The sequence below is a fragment of the Elgaria multicarinata genome, chromosome 9 (genome assembly GCF_023053635.1).
Source record: "Elgaria multicarinata webbii isolate HBS135686 ecotype San Diego chromosome 9, rElgMul1.1.pri, whole genome shotgun sequence".
NCBI lineage: Eukaryota > Metazoa > Chordata > Lepidosauria > Squamata > Anguidae > Elgaria > Elgaria multicarinata.
The window spans coordinates 30873578-30897959 of record NC_086179.1 but is presented as its reverse complement, the minus strand read 5'-3'; the positions used below and the strand labels follow the sequence as shown (position 1 = coordinate 30897959).

The following is a 24382-nucleotide window of genomic DNA, read 5'->3' as shown; positions in this document are numbered from 1 at the left end:
AGGCTGTAGGTGACATTCAGAGTGGAAACCTCCAAAATGATGGCTTTACACGTTCAGGCTTATTTGGTTGCATGTTTAAATATTGATATATTTATAAGTCATATTATCTGCCACTCATGTGGTTCTTTAAACAGCTTACGAACAAATTGAAAGGGTATAAATCACAATAAAACCATAGCAAGCCTAGAATAAAAAAGCCAGATAAAATTTCCCATGGTAAAAGCTAAATAAAACAGAGCCAACTAGTTTGCATGGAAAGCTTTCTGTAAAAGCCATGCACAATGCAGTTTGCCATGGTGAGGTGTAGTAGGAATGCTGCTATGGAAAAAGCTAAGCTCCTTGCCTACAGATCTAAGGAGAAAGGGCGATACATGTGGAAGAAGTTACTCCTACAGTTATGCAGCTTCTAGTCAAAGGGAGAGCAATCTCTGGCATGTGGAGTTAGAATTATAGAATGGTAGAGTTCGAAGGGGCCTATAAGGCCATCATGTCCAACCCACTGCTCAGTGCAGGAATCCACCTTAAAGCCTACCTGACAGTTGGCTATCCAGCTGCCAGTCCCGCACCCCAGCGTCCTGGCTTCGAAGTCAGCGCCCGGCCGGAAGCCGCTCCTGCGAAGCCAGGACATTGGGGTGGTGGGGTGGGTGGGCGGCTTCGGAACGACGCGCCTGGAAGCCGCCCTCTCAGAGCCCCTGTGGGAGAGCGGCTTCCGGGCATGCCGTTCGGCACCCCCCTTACCTCGGTGCTCTAGGCCACCACTTGAGCTGCCCCTGTGGCAGTGCCGGCCCTGCTCCCAGAGTCTCAAATATGGTATGATAGAGACTGTCTATTAGGACAGGAAGGGCTATACAAGGCTTCCTGTTTGGGCTGGCTGATCCCTGACAGCTGCCCCTTCACCTTATCACTTCTGTAATAGAAGTAAGTACATTTAGCAGCCTCAGAAGAGAGGGCCTTTTGCCTGGTGGTGCTCCAGTTTTGGATTACTCAGCAGGATTACTCCTGCATTGAGCAGGGGGTTGGACTCGATGGCCCTATAGGCCCCTTCCAACGCTACTATTCTATGATTCTAAGTACACCAATGTGGTGCTATTTTTGGTGCTAAGTTAAAACTATTTTAGAATCATATTAACTATTTTAGTACCGTAGAGTTGGAAGGGGCCTACAAGGCCATCGAGTCTAACCCCCTGCCCATTGCAGGAATCCACCTTAAAGCCTACCTGACGGATGGCTGTCCAGCTGCCTCTAGTGTGGGAGAGCCCACAACCTCCCTAGGTCATTGGTTCCATTGTTATACTACTCAATCTGTCCCTTCCCCAAGCCCTACTTCCTCTGCAAGACCTGCCCCCTTGACCCAAGGAGAGGAATCCACATGTTATTGCTGGTCAGAGATCACAAGGGGATTCATTCCCTTGCACTCAGCCAGGGCCTTCAAGCCCCAGCTAAGCCCTTGCTTGTACAAACGACACAAGAAGGAGATGCCTGACTCAGTGGAGCTTGCAGGACTTGCCTCTTTCTGCACAGAGGGGGGAAAGGCTGGAGGAGTGGAGCGTAATGATGTCAGGGTTTGCCCTCTTGATGTCATACACACCCAGACCAAAAGAGGTTGCCCACTCGGTTCTAGAACATTTTGGGTTGCAATAACCAGCTGCTTCTTGTGCTAGAACAGGTCTGTGCAGATTCTGAGCCGTCATGCCATGTACCAGCTAGCCAGGGACTCAACGCCCTCTTGGTTTTGCTGCCTGCTAATATTGCTGCAGGCTGAAAGGTTGCAGTTGGTGCCTTTCGTCTCAAAATGGGTGGTGGGGAACAAAGGTGACCTTGAAATTTAGGGGTGCTTATCTGGTAGTGTAATGGCTTCTTAACACATTTTTCTTAAAAAACAAAAAACATTTTGTTTTCTACTGCTGCTGCAAAAGCTACATTAGAGCTTTTTCCAGCTGTTGCAATTTCACTTCTTTCCTGCCCTCTGCAGAATGCCCCAGAATAACACTGTGAGCGTCATCAGATAGTGAGACATCACATTTCTTCACTGTTGCTTTCCTCCCCTCTTCTGTCCTATGATACTTCCTCTTTCTTCACACAAGAAGAAAGAGGAGGTAAACAAAAACCACGTGGCCCATTCAGCGGTCACTTTTATAGCACCACTTTTCCTGCATACAGCAGGAAATGGCAGCACATTCTGTTTTTTAAAAAAACGGATTTAAAGGGGTCTATTTTGTGATGGAAAGAAGGCAAGAAGGAGTGGGAGACGCATGGCAGGTGACCCACGAACATCCGCAATTGGGGAGTAATGAGCATGCAATGAAATGGTTGTCAGATGACGTTCCGAGTCTTAATAAGGTGTTGTTGTAAGAAACATTCCAGAGAAAAATTATGGCGTCCTTCCTAGGGTGACCGTATGGAAAGGAGGACAGGGCCCCTGCAGCTTTAACTGTTGTGATAAAGAGGGAATTTCATCAGGTGCTGCATGCCTACAAATGACACCTGCTGAAATTCCCTTTTCTATACAACTGTTAAAGATACAGGAGCCCTCTCCTCCTTTCCATGTGGTCACCCTATTCCTTCCAGAGCACTACTACTGAAGCAGTGGTGGTTGGGAGGGGAGGGGATGGAACACAAGCAGCTCTGTTGCTGCAAGTAACTACACCCGCAACAAAAAGTAGAAACGAAAAGGGGGGAAGAGAGTTAGGAAGCTGCTACCTAGTGTAGTTTTTGCCACTACTACACACATCACTTTTCTCTTTTTTCTTGTCTCTGTGTGTGTGACCGTTTCTACACCTGCCTTTTTTCCAGGAATCGTCCTGGGATCATCCCTGTGCATGTGAATGACACACAGGGGATCCCGGGAGCAGGCAGGGACGATCCCTCCATTTGCCTGGGATAATCCTTAGGTGTAGAAAGGGCCTGTGTTTCTTTTTAGGTGTCAAATGCCATCTTCCTGCTTTGAAACAAAAGGCTCCAGGCTTCTAGAAGACTGGAAATACTATTTCCTTCTCTACTGGTTTTGTCATTCTCAGTTCAGCAAACAGTCATTATGATTTCATCTGACTCCATCTATTGCAATCACCTCCCTCTCCTCCGTCCCCTGCCATACAATCTGAGCACCTCACAGACATTAAGGATATTATCCTCGAAGCACAGCTGGGAGTTAGAGAAGACTCATTACCCCCATTTTGCAGAAGGGATGCAGGGATGTGGAGCGATTAATGTTCTGATTCAAAACCTATCAAAGACCATTTTAAAACTACTGCCAAGTTTGGCTGCAATTCCAAATCCATTTCTTCCGGAGCGCTATGTTGAGAGCCACTAGGACTTCTCCAAAATGTATATGGTTTCAGGAGTACAGCCTTACATTGGCTTTGGATATAAATTGTTAACCAAAAACGATTATGTGAAAGCCAGGACTTCTAAGACCAGATTGTCTGCATTCCATCCTTCCTTTTTGGTGAGTGATATTAGGACCAAATTACTATTTGGCACCTTATCATGCATCAAACATAAGGGTTGACACTTGGGCTTTTTCTGAAGCATGGATCCTACAAAATTAAGAGCTTAGCATTTTTGCTTCTTTGCCTAAGGCAAGAAACAACCACCAAAATCCCTTTCCTATGATTCACCTCAACTTCTTCTTCTTCTTCTTCTTCTTATTATTATTATTATTATTATTATTATTATTATTTATTTATTTATTTATTTATATAGCACCATCAATATACATGGTGCTGTACAAATTACACAGTAAATAGCAAGACCCTGCCGCATAGGCTTACAATCTAATAAAGTTGTAGTAAACAATAAGGAGGGAAAGAGAATGCAAACAGGCACAGGGAAGTGTAAACAGGCACCGGGTAGGGTGAGGCTAACAGTATAGAGTCAGAACAAACTCAATACTGTTAGCCTCACCCTACCCGGTGCCTGTTTACACTTCCCTGTGCCTGTTTGCATTCTCTTTCCCTCCTTATTGTTTACTACAACTTTATTAGATTGTAAGCCTATGCGGCAGGGTCTTGCTATTTACTGTGTAATTTGTACAACACCATGTACATTGATGGTGATATTTATTTTATTTATTTATTTATTTATTACACTATATAAATAAATTAATAATAATAATAATAATAATAATAATAATAATAATAATAATAAGTTGAGGTGAATCATAGGAAAGGGATTTTGGCTAGTTAAGCAAAATTAATTGTGTGATGATATTGGGTAGTATCCTAAAGCCATTGGAAATGAGCCGAAACACTCATTTCTGGAATAGAACAGTTCAGTGGAGCTTGCAGAACTGAGATCAATTGGCCTGTCCCGTTCCAAAAAGAAGCGTTTCAGCTTCTTGTTGTGGCAGCATGTTGAAGCAGTGGTGGTTGGGAGGGGCAGCATACTCAATGGAAATGCAGCAGCAGCAGCATTGGATACTGCTCAAGCTTTCTCTGCGAATGTGTTGTGTTCATTAGTGAGCAAGTGCAAATTGTGATCAATGATCAAGTTTGTAGGTTATATCCTTTGCCAAGAGGCCTGCTTCACACGTGATCATTTTTTTTTACATTGATATTACTTTTGTAAAAGAAAAAGTGTACACGGTCATGCATGAAGAATATATAGGTGACTTTTTCACTGCACAGGCATAGTGTCGGGAAGCTGTGGTCCTTCTTAAAGAATGCAAGTGAGATTCTTTAAATGTAATGGTGCATTGATACATGCTGTGTGCTTTTTCTTATGCCTACTGATCTACATGAGAAGTGGCCCTTAGTTTCAATATCAGAGTTATTTGGAGAATTCGATTTAACTGTGAGGTGGAAAAAAAAGGTAATTGTATAATCAATGCCCGTTCTGAATTGCAGGCTGAACTGACTCTGCCATTTCTTATTAACTTACTGTTAGCTATGGCAATGTATAATCACACATTGCATTTCCAGCTGGGTTTCCAGGGATGTTTCATCTGATTAGATGCATATTCTTCCTCTCTTCCTCCTTGCCTTTCCTCCTTTCCCATAATCCATTGCCATGCACCATGTAACTTTTGTAGCAGTGTTCTCTGGGTTTGCCCCCATGTGTAATATTTGTACTTTCTTATTTCGTATATCACGAGTCCATGATAAAAATAAGGCTCCATCAAGTTCACATGCCAGCAACCTCCTGGGTGGGAGGGGGTTGTAAATATTTCTTGGTTATTACTAACAGTTTATTCTTTTTCTAAAAGAAGAGGAAAGATGTATTATGAATAATGGAACTAAAAGGACAGGCTCAGGACCTAGTAAGGGGACGGGAAATCTATGGGAGGGCCTCTCATAGAGCTGACTGGTTGAGCACACCTACAGCTGAATAAAGACTTTCCTCTCACCTAAAGCATGCAAATTCTTGATGTTAACGAAACACTTCCTCTGAGTCAATCTTCTTGTCCCTCCATCTGATCGGGAGGGATCCTACCTGGTAAGCAAGGGCAGATCAGTCTTCTAAACTTTTCCATTTCCTCCTGTCCCCATATCATGTATTGGATCACTGTGATGCTTAATATGTGGGTCCGACTTGAAAATACTGCAGAAATGTCAACTAATTCAGTATCCAGCTGCTAGGTTAACTTAGATGGAGTCATGCTACACCAATTCTAAATGAATTACATTGGCTCCTTAGTCTTTTCCAAGCCCAATTAAAGGAAATGTTGATCATCTTTACAGTTCTAAATGGTTTTGGCTTCAAATATCTAAAGGAACATTTTCTCCCATACCATCCTGCCTATGCATTAAGACCATCAGAAGGGCTCTCCTCCTTTTACATAAGAAGAGCCATCCTGGATCCGACCAAGGGTCCATCTAGTCCAGTACTGTGTTCACACAGTGGCCAACCAGCTGTTGACCAAGAATCCACAAACAGGACAAGGGTGCAACAGCACCCTGCTGCCCGTGTTCCCCAGCAACTGGTATATATAGGCTTACTGCCACTGATACTGGATTACCATTGTTGGGAGAGTTGCATTACGCAGCTGCAAAAAAGAGCCTTCTCTGTGGTGGCCCCCTAACTTTGGAAAAGGATATTGTTTGGCACTGACTTTATACCTTTTTTGATGCCAAATTAAAACATCCCTGTTTGCCTAAGCACTTTCAACTATTTTTAATATCTTGAAGTTCTTGAAATTTTGAAATTGCAAATTCAATTTCAATCTAAATTAAATTCAGATAGATTTGTTGTTAGTTGCTGCTGATTTTGGATTTTTATGCCTCTTTTTATTTAAATGTTGTGGTTGTATTTCTTTGTTTTCATAATTTTATGTACACCACCCCTAGGATCCTTGGAGATGAAGATGCAGTATTGACATTTGGGGGGGGGGGACGAATTATGACATTCCTGTAGCTAGGCATATTTTTTATAGCTTTATATTCCCAAACTTCCTTGAAAACCCAACTGTCAAATTTAAGTTCTTTGTATCAATAACAAAGCTTCATTCTAACCCACAAGTCAGCTGTTGAGGTGACAGTATTTTTATCCAAAGTCAGACTCTGAACCTAAATTAGCAGTTTTGAGAAGACATTTTGTGTCCCACTCTTTTAGCCATAGTTTTTTTCTAGTACCAGTGAAGGACTACAGACAGTCCAGAAGACGTGATGGCTTTTCTACGAAGTGACAATCCTCTTTCCTTTTGTCTTCCAGGATATCTTCAATGCAGTCATCAAACAGAACCCCTTTCTTGTGTACCAGCTCCCCTGTTTCTGGAATGTGCAGCTGTCAGACCACACCCGCTCTGAACAGTGCTACCGAGACGTGTCTGATCTAAAGGTAATGTTGAACTAAGCTGTGAACTAATAGTAACTAGCCCTAAATGCAGTTCGAGACAGAGAAGCAAAAGTTTCCACTGTACAAATTAAGGAGATATTAAGCAATATTAAATAACTGTGTACTATGTATGTGTTAATTTACTGTAAGAGGAACAAAAAGAGGAGAATTTGTATCTGTGCATTTGCAGAATCATGAAAATATAGATAATGCATCTTAGAGGCAAATATAATGAAGACAGATGCTACAGTACCCAGGCTGTCTTCTCTTTCCTCCACGTGTTTTATGGCATAAAGCACCAGGGATGTCTCTTGCGTAAACACCAGAAAACAAAATGCCCGTTTTAATTATTGCAAATCACACGGTAGCTCAATTTGCAAACGAAAATGCATCTAATAAACTATAAAGCATTAACAGTTTATATTTAACACATTTATGGCTTTTTTACATTTTGACACACAATTCTGTGCATGTTTTACTCTGAAGCAAGGCCCACTCTGTTCAGTGGGGCTTCCTCCCACATAACTGTGCATAGGATTGCAGCCCTAGTTGCTTGAGAATGGCTGCAATGGAGGATTCAGTAGAGCTATCTTGATCGTGTGATCACCTTCACTCTATCCAGGTGAATGGATCAAGCCTATTGCTTGCCTTACTTTATGAGAGGGGTACAGAGCAAGGGAGGGCACATCTGGTGGTCAAAGGGGCATTTTTGCCCCCCAGACTCCCACTGTGGGCTGCAGTCCACAAGGCACCCAAAACAACAACAATGCAAAATCTCCATTTTGCCACTGAAATAAGGAGGAAAACCACTACAGAGCTCTACAGTAGTTAAATTTAGTTTGTTTGTTTGTTTGTTTGTTTGTTTATTTATTTATTACATTTCTATACCGCCCAATAGCCGGAGCTCTCTGGGCGGTTTAATTGCAAGCTAACACTTTTGGCAATCTGTAGCAGCTATGGAGCACTCCAGGGGTCAATGTAGCTTAAAAGCAAACTAAATTTGGCCATTAGACTCTCAATAGCTGCTGCTATGGACACCATGACCCTGTCATCTTTAAAAAATTGGGGGAAGGGAAGATTACAACAGGGGCGAAGGGGGGGCAGATGTGACCCATGGACTGCGTGTTACCTCCTCCTATTATACAGGTTTGAAGAAAACATATTTAGCCAAAATAGTCATAGTTTTATGCTTTATCAACAATTTCATCACAAATATGCATGCAGGCATTTGTCCCAACCAGGAATAGGGTGGTACATGAAACAGGCCTTTCCTCATTCATACTATTACTTAATTCTGTGATTTGTGATCAAAGTGGGCAAACTTGTGATCAGCCTTACACACACAAACACACATCCTGTGCACAGGTAAACCCATGGGCACCAGCTTGTATAAAGTATAAGCAAACGGCAGATTAATGCACACTGATCTATATCTACATCCAAGTGTCAATCCAGAGAATAGTAAGACAATGTAATACACAACTCTGAAGTTTGTGCTAGAGTTCTGTGTCTGTGTGTGAGTCAGCTGCAGCCTAAACTTCTAGAGTAATCTCACTCTTCCGCACCACAATTTTTTAAAAAATAAAAAGTTAATCTGTTGAATAAAACAGGCACTATCAATGGTACTTATGTGTGGTCCTTAGGGGCGAAAAATGTGGCTGACATATTTGACACAAGTTGGATTTTAAAATAAAATAAAAACTTGGAAATTAGGCCGCTCCAATGACATTTAAAATAAATTGTATGATGCAGTATATTTGGCACATTCTCTATTTCATACTGAGTAAGACCGGAGTGAAGAATAATGTCGCAGAAGCCTCCAGGGGGTGGAAGAGAAAAAGATGAATTGTACATGTTGGTGCTACAGGATTAAGACGAATGGGTGTGGGAAGAAGGAAACACAGAAGGAGATTTGAAATTCCAAGCTAAGCTGGACCTGGCCTTAGTAATCTTCCAGTCAAATCGAGCCAAGTTATTCCTATCAAACTGTAAAGGCACCAATATAATTCCACCTAGTCCTGAAGTTGCTGGGATTTGGGGATTTGCCGTCATTACAAAGACTCAGCATTATCTTTCAAACTTAGAGAGTCCCCATAAATGGCTACTGCTCAGCTGTGTAGGCACCTCTCTGCTGGTTTGTTCACTTCCATTGTCTTCAGTTGGAAGGATGGACTTCCGTCAGATGTGTGCAGTAGCTGACAGTAGGAATACATGGCTCAGGATCACAGCCACAACTGGAGGGATTTATGAAGGTGAATATTTGGGATGCTTTTGTACCTTTTCCCGTAAGTTACTTGAGATAGTTTTGCTGGCTGGGCAGGTTTATTTGTTCCCTCAAATTAGTAAAGCTTATCCTGAGCTTCTGATTCATAAGGGAAGCATTTATTAGATTACAGGTAAGAGGAGATAAGAATAATTAAAGCTGTCTTTTAATTTTCCGTGAACAACCATCCAAGTAAAACTAGTAAATTGAAATACATCTTCCCATCTGGAGATTTGTTTTGTCTTTTTATCATACCTTAGAAACAATTTCCTATATGCTCCATCCCAAGATCTGAGATGACTTAGGGCTGATTGATATCTTCTTCATGAACACATGTCATCAAGTCTCTTCTTCTGCTTCTGTTAACTTCCAGAAGGAGCAAATAGGCTTCCTTCTCCAGCAACCAATACTAGTGCCATCAGCTGGAGAATAATTTCCAAGCACATTCTCCCTCCTCACCTTACCCAGCACTCTTGGTAAGCATGGTTTCCCAGCCTCTACCTGCACAGCTGGCTCACTTTACCCTGGCACGATTCCTTTCCCATTTCCTCTAACATCTTTACTTTTCCCCATCCCCCAATAGTTTCTCAGAGCAGGACTCAACATACTCAACGTGGAGCTGCCACCAAAAGTAGTGGTTCTCTGTCAAATTGTCACCCACTTTCCCCCATAATGTTTGTGCACACTACCCTATCATGATACTATTCTGGCATTCTTCCTTTTCCCCCCATCACCACCACCACCATTCAATTACCTTTGTGTATGGCAGGTGCAGGCAACTGCAGGACATCCTGGACACACTTTCAATCCCCCAGACCCTCCCCCTCCACAGGCCACATTGGGAGGGAAACAAAATTATTTTCTCCGTTGTAGTGGTCGGTAGAGTCCACCAATTTGGCAGGTGGCAGGGGCTACATGCGGCCCACAGCTTCTGTGCTGCCCATCCCTGATGTTTGGAGAAGAAACAGGGACAAGGTCCCTTGTGTTCCCATTGCCAGCTTTGTTCCCTCCCACATGTTGGGAAGGGAACGTCTCCAGCAGGAAACCAGTTTGACTCATGAGGGCTTCCATTGGGATTTAGAATCCTGATCTTTCTGGGTTTGTAATCGCCCGGGAAGGCTCCATGAGTAGAGAAGGTTCTCTGCTGCAGACATTTGCTTTACCAACACGTGGAAGGCGACAAGGGACATGATGGAGAGCGTGAGGCCAATGGAAATCACAGAGGGGGAGAATGTTGACATAATCACAATATGTGTTGCTATTTTCTCCCACGCACATGCGCACACACACTTGCCTCTGCTTCCCAACATTGCTTTGCCAAGACAAGGAAATGCACGTGATGATATGAGAAAATATGCCTAAACATTACCAGAAAAGGGGAGTAGCCTGCGATGCCAACATACGTTCCCTGTTTTAGATGTGCCCTTATCTCATGCCTGGATAGCAGAGGCCATAGAGAGACTTGGGCACCTTCCAGCACCTCCCTTCTAGTGTCTAACACCTTGGGGCAATGGTGAGATCAACCCCTTGACAGTAGACATTGAGATGGTCTGGAATTCATACTACATAGATTCCTACACAGTAAGTGTAGGGAACCTGATGACCATCAGTTGTTTTGGACTACAACTTCCATAATCCTGGTAGTTGGCCATGCTAACTGAGGCTGGTGGGATTTCTAGTCCAAAAAATCTGGTTGCCTATTGCTGCTATAGCTTACATAGTCCTTTGCGGCATTCAGCCTTCACATGTGAAGTCTAAAGGGAGGGGAGGGGTGTACATCCAACCTCCACTCCCAATATTCCTGAGCACACAGGGGTGCCTTTAAAGTCCTTTGGGTAGTATCCAACATTGGTGACATTCCGCCAACTCAAATAGCCGTCCATTACGCTTATGCAAGTGGCTGTGCAAGCCGTTGCGCTACCAGTTGCACAGTGCATTGCACATAGAATGTAAGCCTATGCAGCAGGGTCTTGCTATTTATTGTTTTACTCTGTACAGCACCATGTACATTAATGGTGCTATATAAATAAATAAATAAATAAATAAATAAATAATAATAATAATAATAATAATAATAATAACAACAATAACGTGTACAGGTAGTTGCACAAGCAAAATGCATGGTTTGTACGAGAGTTATGCAAAACCACTTGCATACCCATGTTTGTCCAAACGTAAATTTAGTTGGATTCTTCTCCTGCACGTAGTTTAGAAACTAGTTTCCGCGAGCACAACTTCATTGGCGCTAGAGGAATGACATAGTTGGATACTGCCCTTTGTGTTTAGCGCTAAGGTCTGCACTTACAAGCCTCCCCACAATGAGGAATCTTGGCTTATCAGGGTTCCCTATCATGAAGAAGTTTGTAAATAAGTTCAGTTGGTCGTGATTGCAAGCTCACCGCAGACCTTTGTGTTCAACATGTGAAGACCTAGAGTATCCTGGGATGTGCAAGGATGTTCAGGGCCCTCGCCTGCATATAGGGCTTATGTGTTAAGGTTGTACATAGCAGGACTCTGTGCATACAATGGATGCCATTTAATTTGGAGCTCTTCTGAAGTCAACAGGACTGACTTTGAATGTTAGGATAGAGAATGCATTCAGATTAGGTCCTTTACCTTTCAAGCAATAAATGTGTTTTTCTCAGTGTGGAGAATTTTCCGTTACAGCACTTTGACAAAGACCACACGGCAACTGAAATCCTATACAACAAGTTAATGAATTGTGATTTCCCCAACAATGAATTGTGACCTCACTGAATGAGTCAGGCAAGAAAATTTGCTGGTTGTCAAGGATACAACATAGATATTTTGGACATTGAAAATCATGGGAGAAGACATAGTTTTCTTTTGAATGGGAAAAAAAAGATAGTTCAATAGAAATTCATTTCAACATATTTTTTTTGAAACAAAAAGAAATTGTTCCCCTCCGCCATACATCATGTGGTTTTTGCAATCACTTTGAACATAATCTGTGTTGAACCAACAGATGCTTGGATTGTGATCCTAATCAAATCTTATGAAAAATGAACTAGCTGAATATGAGTCACCCTGTCTTCCTCAGCCATGTTTTCCAAACTGGAACAACCCTGTGAAACTTGTCTGCTAATATTTGCATTATTTCAGGGCCTTAACCCAAAAGAGTCATTTCAAATTCGCCTCAAAGAGTTTTCACCTGCAGTACCTCTCGCTAGTCCAATTGCGAGTCAAGACTGAGCTGACTCATTTCATCACTGTCCTGGAAACCCTGCAGTCTAGTCAAAGAATCATAGCAGCTAAGAAAGAAGAAAGTAATTAAACAACATGGTCTTGTGGTCTTGAGCCACGTTCTGAGACCGCCATGCCTGTGATATGTATATGATAGGCTCTCTTCTGCTTGCATTGTCATACACAAATTCTCTTCCTCTGGGCAAATTGCCACTTGCAAGCATTTTTATGGCCACCCTTTCAGGGGGACTACACCCTCCACCTTTACTGAGGCTTCAGAATAGAAGAGAAGGGGTTGGAGACCCATCATCTGTTTCTCCTCTGCACACTCTCACCGTAAAGGCCAAACTTGATGTTCGTGCGATACATAGCAATCAGCTGTATACCTTATTTTTACTTACTAAATTTTAGGCATGGGGGAGAGGGGTGTCAGCAAATGCTTACTGGGAACATGGCCTGTGGGGACTGGAGGCTTTCATCTTTCCAGTGTGATAGGAATCAAAATCAACACACAACACACACACTGGTGTGACCAGAATGATTAGAGGCAAGTTCCCTTTGGCACCAATGGGAACACTTTTCCTAAGACGTCTAGCCGTGTGGTGGGCAAGCCAATGCTGGGGAGTTTGCATGTGCTCCCATAATCCCTCCCCAATATAGGTCTTCTTGTGTTACAGGCAAACACCTTCATAGAACTGGTGTCATTCTGATAATAGAAGCATTTGAAATTAGGGATATAGCAGGCGTTGTTCATGCTCATCCTTGAATAGTTTCAGTTGCAGAGGCAGTGGTTTGTTTAGTTGGTATGGAATCAACCGTTGTTGGTTCCACTGGTGCTAATTCACATCACTGTGGTATGTATGTGTGAATACCAGAATTAAATAGTATGAATACTGGAATTACATAGAGACTCTGTCATAGGGGAAGATTATAAAATCAGTCCCACCCATGGGGTTATGGTATTATTCACATACATACCCTTTCCAAAGGTGTTGTGTCATAGAGCATGGTTTCCAAACAGTAGCAGGTTTGAATAAATGGGATCTTTGAGCAAGTATAAACATCAACAGTCAAATCTCGCACTGAAGTTCTAGTCATACACACACCACAGAGTGGGAGCTGCTTCCCCATCCTTAAATCCTTAAAGTGAGGGAGGAAGCAGCAGCCAGGCACCTCTCCACCGTGCCTGGGTCCAGCTCCAGCTGAGAGCCCCCTCCCTCCTGCTACCAACTGTCTCTGCAGAGGCCACCAGTGAGGGAGGAAGCAGCAGCCAGGTACCTCTCCACCGTGCCTGGGTCCAGCTCCAGCTGAGAGCCCCCTCCCTCCTGCTGTCATCTGTAACTGCTGAACTTTCCAACTAAGATTGTAGTGCCTGAATTTGCTTTCCTTTCCCCCCCCTCCTCTTCCTCCCTCCCAATCCCCTTTCCTTTTGTGTCATGTCTTTTAGATTGTAAGCCTGTGGGCAAGGACTGTCAAGAAATACTTTTGTAAGCCGCCATGAGAGCCTTTTTTGGCTGAATGGCGGCATAAAAATCCTTAAATAAATAAAAATAAAATAAATCACATGTTATTCTGGGGAAGGATATGGGGATTAAACAAATTCATGGAAAATAAGGCTATCAATGGCAACCTGTTACGATGCCAATATATTACCTCCAGAATCAGGGCAGTGTGCCTCTCAATAGTAGTTGCTGGGAAATTATTGCTATTGTCCTCCTTTCTTGCATAGGAATCTGGTTGGCTAATATGGGAACAGAATGCCAAATTAGATAAGCCTTTGGACTCATCTAGCACAGCTCTTCTGATGTTCTTATGATATTTTCCTGGGAAATAAATACTTATTTGGCTTTACCCACATGGTGTACTATTTCAGGTTGCGGGCACTGTTGATGTTCTACACTGCAGCTTGTATAGCAGGGTTCTGCTATGCATCAGATCCTGAGTAGGGATAAGTCAGGTTTCTCAGGGAAGAAACACAGAAAGAGGTCAGCACCATAGAAAGCTCCAAGACATGCTGGGACTGGAAGCTCCAACAAGGAACAGAGCAAGACTAGGGCTTAAGTAAGAGTTTGGTTGCTCTTAGACAGATTGGGCCTTCCTCCAGGCTGATGTTGTCTCTTAAAGGAGCCTGGCCTGTTTTAGCAATCTCAGGCTGCAACAACATGGCAGTGGATGTGACATGCTAGTTTCCTTATGACCCAAGTCCTCAAAGTCTGAGGATGGTAATGTGATCTCCTCTGGATGCATGGGAGCTGACCTCTGGGGTCTTTCTAAAGAACTGGGCCCAGGTATGTGCCTTGCCATGGCCCAGTCCTTTTCCTGAACCATTAACTCTTAAGCTGCTTCTTCAGAGGACAAGGGGTTGGGATCTGCTGATGATGAGGGTTCAGGGTTCTGATCCATGACATCTGGCTCTTTATAAATTTTCCCAGAGCAATATGGGATTATAAAATGGGGAAGCTGTTCCCATGTTACAGTGGATTTAGTATGAACATGTTTATTTATTTATTTCTATACTGCCCAATAGCCAAAGCTCTCTGAGTGGTTCACAAACATTAAAACCATAAGATACAGCATAAAATATCATATAGAAGCTTAAAACCACAATATAAAACCACAATCCAAAAGGACGAACCAGAATAAAACTGAGCAGCAACACAGAGATTTAAAATACAATTTAAAATACAGATTTAAAAGACTATGATGGTAAAAATGCTAAAATACTGGGCAAATAGAAACATCTTCACCTGGTGCCAGAAAGAGTACAATGTAGGTGCCAGGCAAATGGCACAAACGACTTCTCCTTATCAGGACTTGCCAAGTTAGGCTCTCAGGTTAGTTTATCACTGAATTGGTAAACCTGTGTCTCTGCCATTTGAGACTATGGATCCGAGCTGATATGCTCCTGCATACAGAAATAATGATAATAATAACAACAAATGATACATATAGAAAACTAGATAGCAGGGAGAAGATTTAGCCAGGCTAGAACCCTTCTTCCTAACATGGAAGAGCATTCAGACATGTGGGCCCTCACTTGCCTTATGAAATAGAAAAGTTCAGACAGGTTAGACACCCCAGAGAGCACTAGACCTTAATTTATACAAGAATTCTATACAATTCATAACCCAGTTAAACCAAAATTGTGGGATTTAGTTTTTGCTGGTTTATCAGCAATGATGAGTATAACAGTTATATTATTTATCAGACACTACTCATAACTGCAGTATGAGATTTTTGCAACATTTAACTTGAAAATTCATCATGAAGTACCACATATGAGAGATAAATTCCTTCTATATGACAAGCAAGCAGGCACTGCCATATAGATTTTGACATCAGCTGTAGTAGAGGTGCATTACAATTAGATATTATTGTACTATAATTCAATTTATAACTAGTAGAAAAAGCAATGTATTTATGCCAGTCTATGGGAAATTCCATATTTTATGCCATTCAGAAAATCACCTTAAAGTTTTAAAAGAAGAGTAGACACACACACCCCCAAAAAATAATTGCATATTCTCAGATAAAACCCAAGAACGAAGTTTAACAGTATTGTAAAAGGCCACCTTATTTTCTCAAATTAAGTAGTATGTGACCTTTAGGTAATATTTACCCTTTAAGGCAGTTAACATGAAAAATACAAATACAAATTAGCCATGCTTTGAGTTTTCTTGAAAAGCCATGCTAGCTGGAGGGGTTTTGAAGTGAGGAAAATACACTTATATTTCAGCATTGGCCATGTAGTGTGGTGTAGTGGCTAAAGTGTTGGACTGGGAGTTGAGAGATCCGGGTTCTAGTCCCCACTCGGCCATGGAAACCTACTGGGTGACTTTGGGCCAGTCACAGACTCTCAGCCCAACCCACCTCACAGGGTTGTTGTTGTGAGGGTAAAATGGAGAGGAAGAGGAGGATTATGTATGCCGCCTTGGGTTCTTTGGAGGAAAAAAGGTGGGATATAAATGCAATAAATAAATAAATAAATAAATAAATAAATAAATGCAGGCAGTCCTGGAAAGAATAGGCGTGGCTTGCATCGGGGGGGGGGGGGTAGGCATAGTTGGCCACCTGCCAAGGGCCTACACGCCAGCAAAGGCCCATTGGCAAGAGCCCCCTGGAATTGCTCTCCTGTTCACCATTACAACCTGCTCGTTCTTTTGCTTTGGCCCAGACAACAGCGATAGTGGTGAGAAGGAGGAGCAGTAGATGCCATTGCCTACTTGCTCCCTGGCTCTCTGCCTATCAAGCAAGCCAGTGGTAGCAGTGATGAGGAAGAGGGCAAGGAGCAAGAGCAGGTGGTGACAATGGTGGTGAAAAGGTTGACTCACTGCGGGAAGGGGACCATTGGGAGTGCATTGCCCAAGGGTCCTCAAACGCCTGGAGCCATCACTGAGAATAGGGATGGATCAGTCTGTTTCTCGACCATGGCAGGGTGATTCCAGACAGGGCTCTCAGGACTACCAATCATAAGGCATTATGCAGCTATTCTGATTTTTACTCCTTAATGGACTTTTTCTGGTAAAAAGGAGAAAGAAAGAAAGAAAGAAAGAAAGAAAGAAAGAAAGAAAGTGAGAAAACATGCAAGGGCTTCAAATTGAAGACATCACCTAGAGTGTCATCAGACAAGCGTTTTATTGCACGCTCGCTACTGCCTACTTACGGATGTTCATGCATCCTTTAGGTGATGTCTGCCTCCCATGCATCTCCCGCTCCTTCTTGCCTGTTTTCTGTCACAAAATGGACCCCTTTTAAACCGACTTTTCTTTTTCTTTTCTTTTTTGAAACGGAATGTGCTGCCATTTCCTGCTCTGTGCAGGAAAAGCAGCGTGATAAAAACAGCCCCTGAATGGGCCACATGGTCATTGTTTACTTCCTCTTTCATCTCCCGGTAGAAAGAGGAAGTGTCATGGAACAGGAGTGGGGCAAGAAAAGCGACAGTAGGGAACCATGATCCCCGCCCCGTCTGATGACGCTCCTAGACCCCCTGTAAAATCCTGTGAATGAGACAGAGCAAATGCATAATAAAAACCTCACCTGGAAACACCCTCAGTTTCACATGTGGTCCTTCATAGGTCCGTCCATCCTGTTTCCACATTAATTTGCAAGTATTTTTTCACAACATATATTTTGGAATATTTTTTGAGCCAACAACTGTATCAGAACATTTGCAGAAATGCAAAAACTGAAGAATATGTGCAGTGCAATCCACATATTAGTCTAGGAAGAGTGAGCAGTGCCGGTTCACTTAAAAATGTGAACCAAATGAAATCCTTAAGTATCCCTGAGTAGGAATGTTTGTGCTATTTACTGATGTATTAAATGGTACATCAGAAATGTGTGAAACCCTACTAAGTTCGGGGGGGATCTTTATTTCAGAAGTAAGGGAAATGATTTCCTCCAGAGGTTTTTGGATCGCAGTTCCCATCAGCCCCAGCCACCATGTCCAATGGTCAGGGATTGTGGGAGTTGTAGTCCAAAACAGCTGGCGGTCACCAAGGTATCTACCCCTGCTCTAATCTATATTTGGGCATTTATGTATGAAAGCGATTGTGGGATCAAGATAGAAAAGCTGAGTTAAAATTCTAATGTGGATTCTTGAGTTTGAAATCGGTAGGCATGTTATTGACTTCAGCAAGATTAGGATTTAATTATGTATATCGGTTTCCAATGGTGTTGTAAATAAATGCATTTGAGTTTTGGGAGAAACTCTTTATTTGAACTTAGGTTCAGCCCAAGAACCTATGCAGTGGGATACGTAACGAATGTACAAAAACGGTCCTCTCCCATCTTTCCTCTAGCTAGTCCAAGGTTACAAGATAATGAGGATTGTATGACGGAGTCCAAAGAACCACAAAACTAGCTCCTCTTAGCCATGGGTTTGGAGTTTTGTTTCTCAAATAGTCAAATTGAATGTCATACACAGGGGGAAATTGAATTTCCTTACTGTTGCTTCTCCGTCCCTGCTTCTGTTCTTCATAAAGACCACATGGCTCATTCAGGGGGCATTTTTATCGTGGCGCTCATCCTGCACACAGCAGGAGATTGCAGCCCATTCTGTTTAAAAATAAAAGTCAGATTAAAAGGGGTCTATTTTGCAATGGAAAAACTGGAGGTGTGTCGTCTAAAGGACGTGCAAACATCTGTAAGTGGGCATAAAACACTCATCTGATGATGCCCATTGTCTTGTGGCAAACTACTTCTGAAAGAGGAGGATTTCAAAAGCAGTGTGTCATATGGCTGACAGATCTAACATTGAAAGAATGATATATATATTTTTAAACCACTTGGCAAACACAGACCCTTGGTGTTGCCTGCAAGAGCACTTTGGATCCCAGTCATTGAGTTCTGCAAGTCCATCTTCACACAGGGGAATAGACTGCCTTTCCAGGTGATCTTTCTGTGGCCAGATCACTTCCTTGATCGTGTTCAAACTGAACTCAGCAGGCACTGAATCAGATCCTCATGTATCCTGTAACTTCAGTCATCACTGAGAAACAGGTTGTGTTCATAGAAGTTGTTATCCTTTGTATATATTTTGACATATTGAATGGAATAACCTGGGGATTATTATTATTTTAATTACAGAAATCATATCACTTTTGCGCTACTATGGTTTTATTGGCTTGTTTCCTTTTGTCCTTTTAACTATGTTGACCACAGCCTATCCTTCTATATGGACAATAATCAGTTCCATTTAACTTTCCTTCAACTCTCTCCTGGCTCCTTTGACAGCTGTTCACATACAGATTCCTGACACATATTTCAGCTCTGATCAAATCATGAACATCAGATCCTTGATGGCCATTAACTTTTGGATGTGCAAAAAAATGTTCAATTTGCAGCTCTCTGGAGAGTCAAGGTTGATCAATACAGTGGCCTAGACTGACCATGTTATATCCACAAATCTGAGATGCCATCCTTTCAGTGCTTATCTCTGACACAATTTGGACCTCATACTTACAGAGGTCCTCATACTTACTAGGTCCTCAAAGATATGCACTACTCCATAGGTCTCCAGCAGTAGTGCTTGCAGGGACAGCACACTGGCATATTTTGATTACCAGGGATGCTGATGTAATTTGCCACCCCCACCCCACCCCTGAATTTTCTGTTCCTCTCTGAGCTTAGGTGCAATGCTCACAGTTGCTGCAGGGAAACAGATTTTTCCTCCCAACAATATATTCTGCCCTGTTGTCATTGAAAGTGTTTTGGGGTGGCTTGGTCTTGAGTGGGCAATTAAGACCCATTAGCTTTACAAAGGGCTTGCTCTTGGTAAAGATGAAAACTGTTAGAATTGATTTGTTGATATAGATAAAGACAGCTGCTTGAATTTTTCAATTCTCACCTATGGGGGATTGTCATGATGAGCATTTGCTCTCCAAAATTTACTACTACATCACTATTCTCCAGGCTCCAAACCAAAGCCATCGGTTGTAGTTAGTTGCCTGCAAGGTCAAGAAGATGGGTCCTAGATCTGCTTTGCAAATGTAAAAAGTAGATACAGTTCAATGTAGGCTCATGCAAACCCTTATTTTGATAGCATCTTTCTCCCATATCTTAATGCTGGCTGGTTTTCATGCAAACTACACAAATCCAGGCCAAGGGCATCCGAAGTACTGAACAAATAATAGTGTAGCCATGTGCCCTACTTTAGGGAACAGTGCTCTATTTGAAAGGGTCCTCTCTATGAACGGCTGCCCAGTCCAAGTGCAGTTTAAAGATAAAGAACTGTAAGAAGGGAGAGCCAGCCGGGGCCTTGATGCTGTCTGTCAACAGTTAGAACCTGTGGACAGTAGACTGAGCAGGCACACCTGGTCGCAGACCTCCCCACTAAAATGAGATGTATTGTATTTCTATTTAAATTATACTAATTATTTCTAAGTTTGAATTAGCATATGCAAGTTATACAAATCTGTGTCCTTTTCATGACACATTTCCTCTTTCTTGGCAATGTGTAAGTGGCCAAGCTAACAAATTATCTGTCTGGATTCCTTTTGCAGAATTAAATCCTAGTGAGTTCTAGTAACAGGAAATGGCTAATTCAAAAGACTGGTTTTAGGGGGGAAATTGTGGATAATTAGCAAGTAACAAGTGACACAGTTCAGAATTCTAGATTGAGAATGTGTGGCAGGCAGGCAAGCAGGATGTACAGAGGAAATTTCAAAAGGAAATTATCCTCAGATTTTGAGGACAATAGCTTGAAATGATAGCAATTTCCTTACTTCCCCCTTATCATTTCTTCTTTGTGCTGTACTGTTATAATAGTATAATTTATTTTATAGCTGATCAATAATTCCCATTTGCTACCATTTAGCCAAAATCACATCCCTCTAAAACTGTTTAGTTGGAGCTTAAGTGTTCTTTCCTTTGTGGTTTGCATTATTTTTCTGTTTTCACTGAGGAAGGCAACTTCATCTTAGAAATGCTTTAGCTCTCTGTTTTTTAGGTTTAATGAAAAAGGCTAAAACAGAAGGTGAGTCCAAGAGTGAATCTCACTGAAGGATTTGCATGTAGTCCTGTTGAAGAAACTTCTCTGAGTCTGGTCTGATAGTTGAAGCTTTATTCAGATACTGAACGTTCAGGAGAGCACCAACTCAAAGGCTTGGTCTGGGCAGCTCTGCTTGTGGGCGGGAATACTTTTTATTATTATTATTATTATTTATTTATTTATTTATTTATTTATTTATTTATATAGTGCCATCAATGTACATGGTGCTGTACAGAGTAAAACAATAAAATAGCAAGACCCTGCCGCATAGGCTTACATTCTAATAAAATCATAATAAAACAATAAGGAGGGGAAGAGAATGCACCAAACAGGCACAGGGTAGAGTAAAACTAACAGTATAAAAGTCAGAACAAAATCAAGTTTTAAAAGCTTTAGGAAAAAGAAAAGTTTTTAGCTGAGCTTTAAAAGCTGCGATTGAACTTGTAGTTCTCAAATGTTCTGGAAGAGCGTTCCAGGCGTAAGGGGCAGCAGAAGAAAATGGACGAAGCCGAGCAAGGGAAGTAGAGACCCTTGGGCAGGCGAGAAACATGGCATCAGAGGAGCGAAGAGCATGAGCGGGGGAATAGTGTGAGATGAGAGAGGATATTTGATATTTGATATCCTGCCTACTTTGATATTTGTAGGCAGAAAGAAAGGAAGAACAAAACATCACCACGGCCAGCATGGCATATTGCAACAGTGCATGTGTAACCTCTCAGTTCAATTTCCTCTCCCCCCTCCCAACAGCATTTACATTATCTGTGTTTACAAAACAAAGGGAAGCAAAGACAGGATGTCTGTATTTACCAAGTAATGCAAAGCCAGAGTCAGGGGCCACAGCTAGACTGGATGAAATCCCGGGGTGATACCCAGGATCATCCCTGTGCATCCACATGACGCACAGGGGATCCCGGGAGCAGGGAGGGATGATCCCTCCCTTGCCCCGGGCACCCTCCCCTTTGAGCCTGCTTTTTCTATGGTCTTGGGATGATCCCGAGGCCGTGGAATGTGTGTGCGGGTGTCACAGTTTTTCCCAGTGCCTTGCGATTACTCATGAGGATCCAGGAACCACGCACAGGAGCTCTGCGCCCATCAGGGGTGGGGTGGGGTGAGCATTGAAATTAATTTTAAATGTAAAAAGACTTACCTTTTGCACACGAGCGTTAGTGCACTCTTCTTCTTTAAGAAAAAAACCCAAAATGGCGGCTTCGACATCCTCTCCCTCCGAGGTCGCATGCGCCATGTGTAAACAGAGGGGGAGATCTCATGATAAAAATATCGTGAGATCCTTACCCCTCCGTCGCACTACACTCATAGGTCTAGCAGAGGCCAGGGTGTCATGGCTTATCCCAAGCTTGCTTGCATAAACCTCTTTCTTTACCCAGGCCTTATCACATACTCAAGACATTCCAGGACATACGCAGAGTTCAACAAACAATATTGCTATACTTTATTACATGAAGATCTCATGGCACAACTCAGAGGCCTGGTATTTCAGAGCTAAAAGTAGAAACCTTACATAAATAACAAAATGCACTACATTTATAAGCGGTCATAGTTTTTGCCAACATCTTGTTTTGCATGTTTGAGGTAACTTCATAGTTCTGTGGGCTGGTTCTAAACAGTCTGAGGTAGCTTGATATGTAGTTATTTATTTTTTATGTTCTGTTTGTTTATGTACCTCATTTTATTCCTCAGCAGTTTGGTTTGGTTTCACTCCATAGTCGGCCCTCTGAATCTCCCAATTGGTTTGGTATCGTTGCCTGAGGAACATGTGTTCACATTAGTTAAAGGAACTGCCAGGAGGAAGTGTATAAAGCTATAATACAGCACTGCAACCCTCACTTACTCAGCACTTGGCAATCAGGGGAGTAGAAATTATTTGCTGCTTGGAGTGCCACCGCCCCTACATGTAATTTCTTTAATGGATGTACAAAGCCTTCTGAATTCCCAGTTTGGAAGAATTCCCAACAAAATCCTCTCTCTCTCTCTTTTCCTTCCCTCTTGCACATATCTGGACCTCTTTAAAATTCATAGAAGTTAATGCTTGAAACAAAGAATCCATTTATGCCTAAAACGTAATCTCCATAAAATGAATTTGTTTCAATCTGTCACTTTTCTATCCTCACTGCTTTTTCCTTAGGGCTTTTAATTCTCGCCCTATTATGATCTCTCTTTATATTGCCAAAGTTCGATGAGTGGGGGCTTCTTGATTTGGATGGGGAGAAGGGATGGGGAAGTGATACCTTTTAAATGGCCTGCCATCTGTTGAAGAAACCGTATGTAAGCTATTGAAGCTAACAAGACGCTTCATTCATGCAGAATGTAGTACAAGCCTTCAAGTTAAACTTAACTCTTTGCTTAGGAGGCAAGGGTGTAGGACAGAGCCCATCTTAAATCCTGGTTTGATTGGTAGGTTTTTTTATGATTAATTTTCCCCAACTTATTTGAAGAAATGGGAGTTCCTAAATGGCAGCTCTGAGAACGGCATCAGAAGGATTGAGGGGGAATTGCATTTCCCTACCATCGCTATGGTCTGCTGCTGTCCCACAATAGTGATGGTTTCTTTCTTTCTTCTTTCTATCTTTTTATTTATTTATTGCATTTATATACTGCCCCATAGCTGGAGCTCTCTGGGCAGTTTACAAAAGTTAAAAACAGTAGACATTAAAAACAAATATACAAAGTTTAAAAACATAAAAAGCATAAAAACAACAGTACACAGAGAAAGAGGAATTAGCTATGACCACGTGGCCCATTCAGTGACCATTTTTATTGTGCTGCTTTTCCTGCACACAGCAGGAAATGGTGGCAAGTTTCGCTTAAAAAAAAAAAAGTTGGATTTACTGGAGTCTATTTTGTCACAGTAAAAAGACCAGAAGCAGCAGGCGATCCACAGGAGGCAGACAGCATTGTCAAAAGGATGCCTGAGAAGACGTGATTGGTCAGTAACGTGTGATAAAACGTTCGTCTGATGACACCCTGAGAAAAGAGGAGGGGAAATTATTGTAACAGCAGCAGCAACAACAACAAAAAGTACTTAACAATGGCAGACAAATGAGGTTGGCTTTTGATGTCTGAAATTCCTGCTTTGTTTTCTGTACCAGGTGATCCACTGGAACTCCCCCAAAAAGCTGAGGGTAAAGAACAAGCATGTTGAGTTTTTCCGCAACCTCTACCTGACTTTCCTAGAGTATGATGGGAACTTGCTAAGGCGGGAGCTCTTTGGATGCCCCAGTGAAGCTGATGTCAACAGTGAAAATGTAAGTCAGAAGCATGGGGCTAAAAGTTGTGGGGTGAGTTTAGTTTACACAGACGTACACATCTGGGGCTGTGGGGGGGGGGGAGAGGGGTTTTCTTGCAGATAAAAGATTGCAGATTTGCTAAATATTCTATTTATCGTTCCTTTCAGCTTGTAGATGATACGGTCTTCCAACTGCTGTCAAAGCGGTTTAGGCAGGTGAGACAGAGAGCTCATCTACACCAAGCAGGATATTCCACTATGAAAGCGGTATATAAAAGGCAGGAGCCACGCTACTGCTTTATAGCGGTATTGAAGTGCACTGACAACTGTTGGGGCCCATTGACATCTACCATATACCTCTTTCATACCGCTTTCATAGTGAAATATCCTGCTTGGTGTGGCTCCTGCC

At 42.3% G+C, this 24382-nt stretch overlaps 1 protein-coding gene across 2 annotated transcripts in view; it reads left to right on the top strand.

Moving 5' to 3' along the window:
* The window catches only part of LARGE1 (LARGE xylosyl- and glucuronyltransferase 1), a 397052-nt gene that overhangs the window by 317588 nt on the left and 55082 nt on the right, over window positions 1–24382 (top strand). For both annotated transcript variants that reach the window (XM_063133451.1, XM_063133452.1), the window contains exons 9-10: window positions 6649–6774; window positions 23837–23992. In XM_063133451.1, coding sequence (XP_062989521.1) covers window positions 6649–6774; window positions 23837–23992 — 282 coding nt within the window. The remainder of the gene's footprint in view (window positions 1–6648; window positions 6775–23836; window positions 23993–24382) is intronic.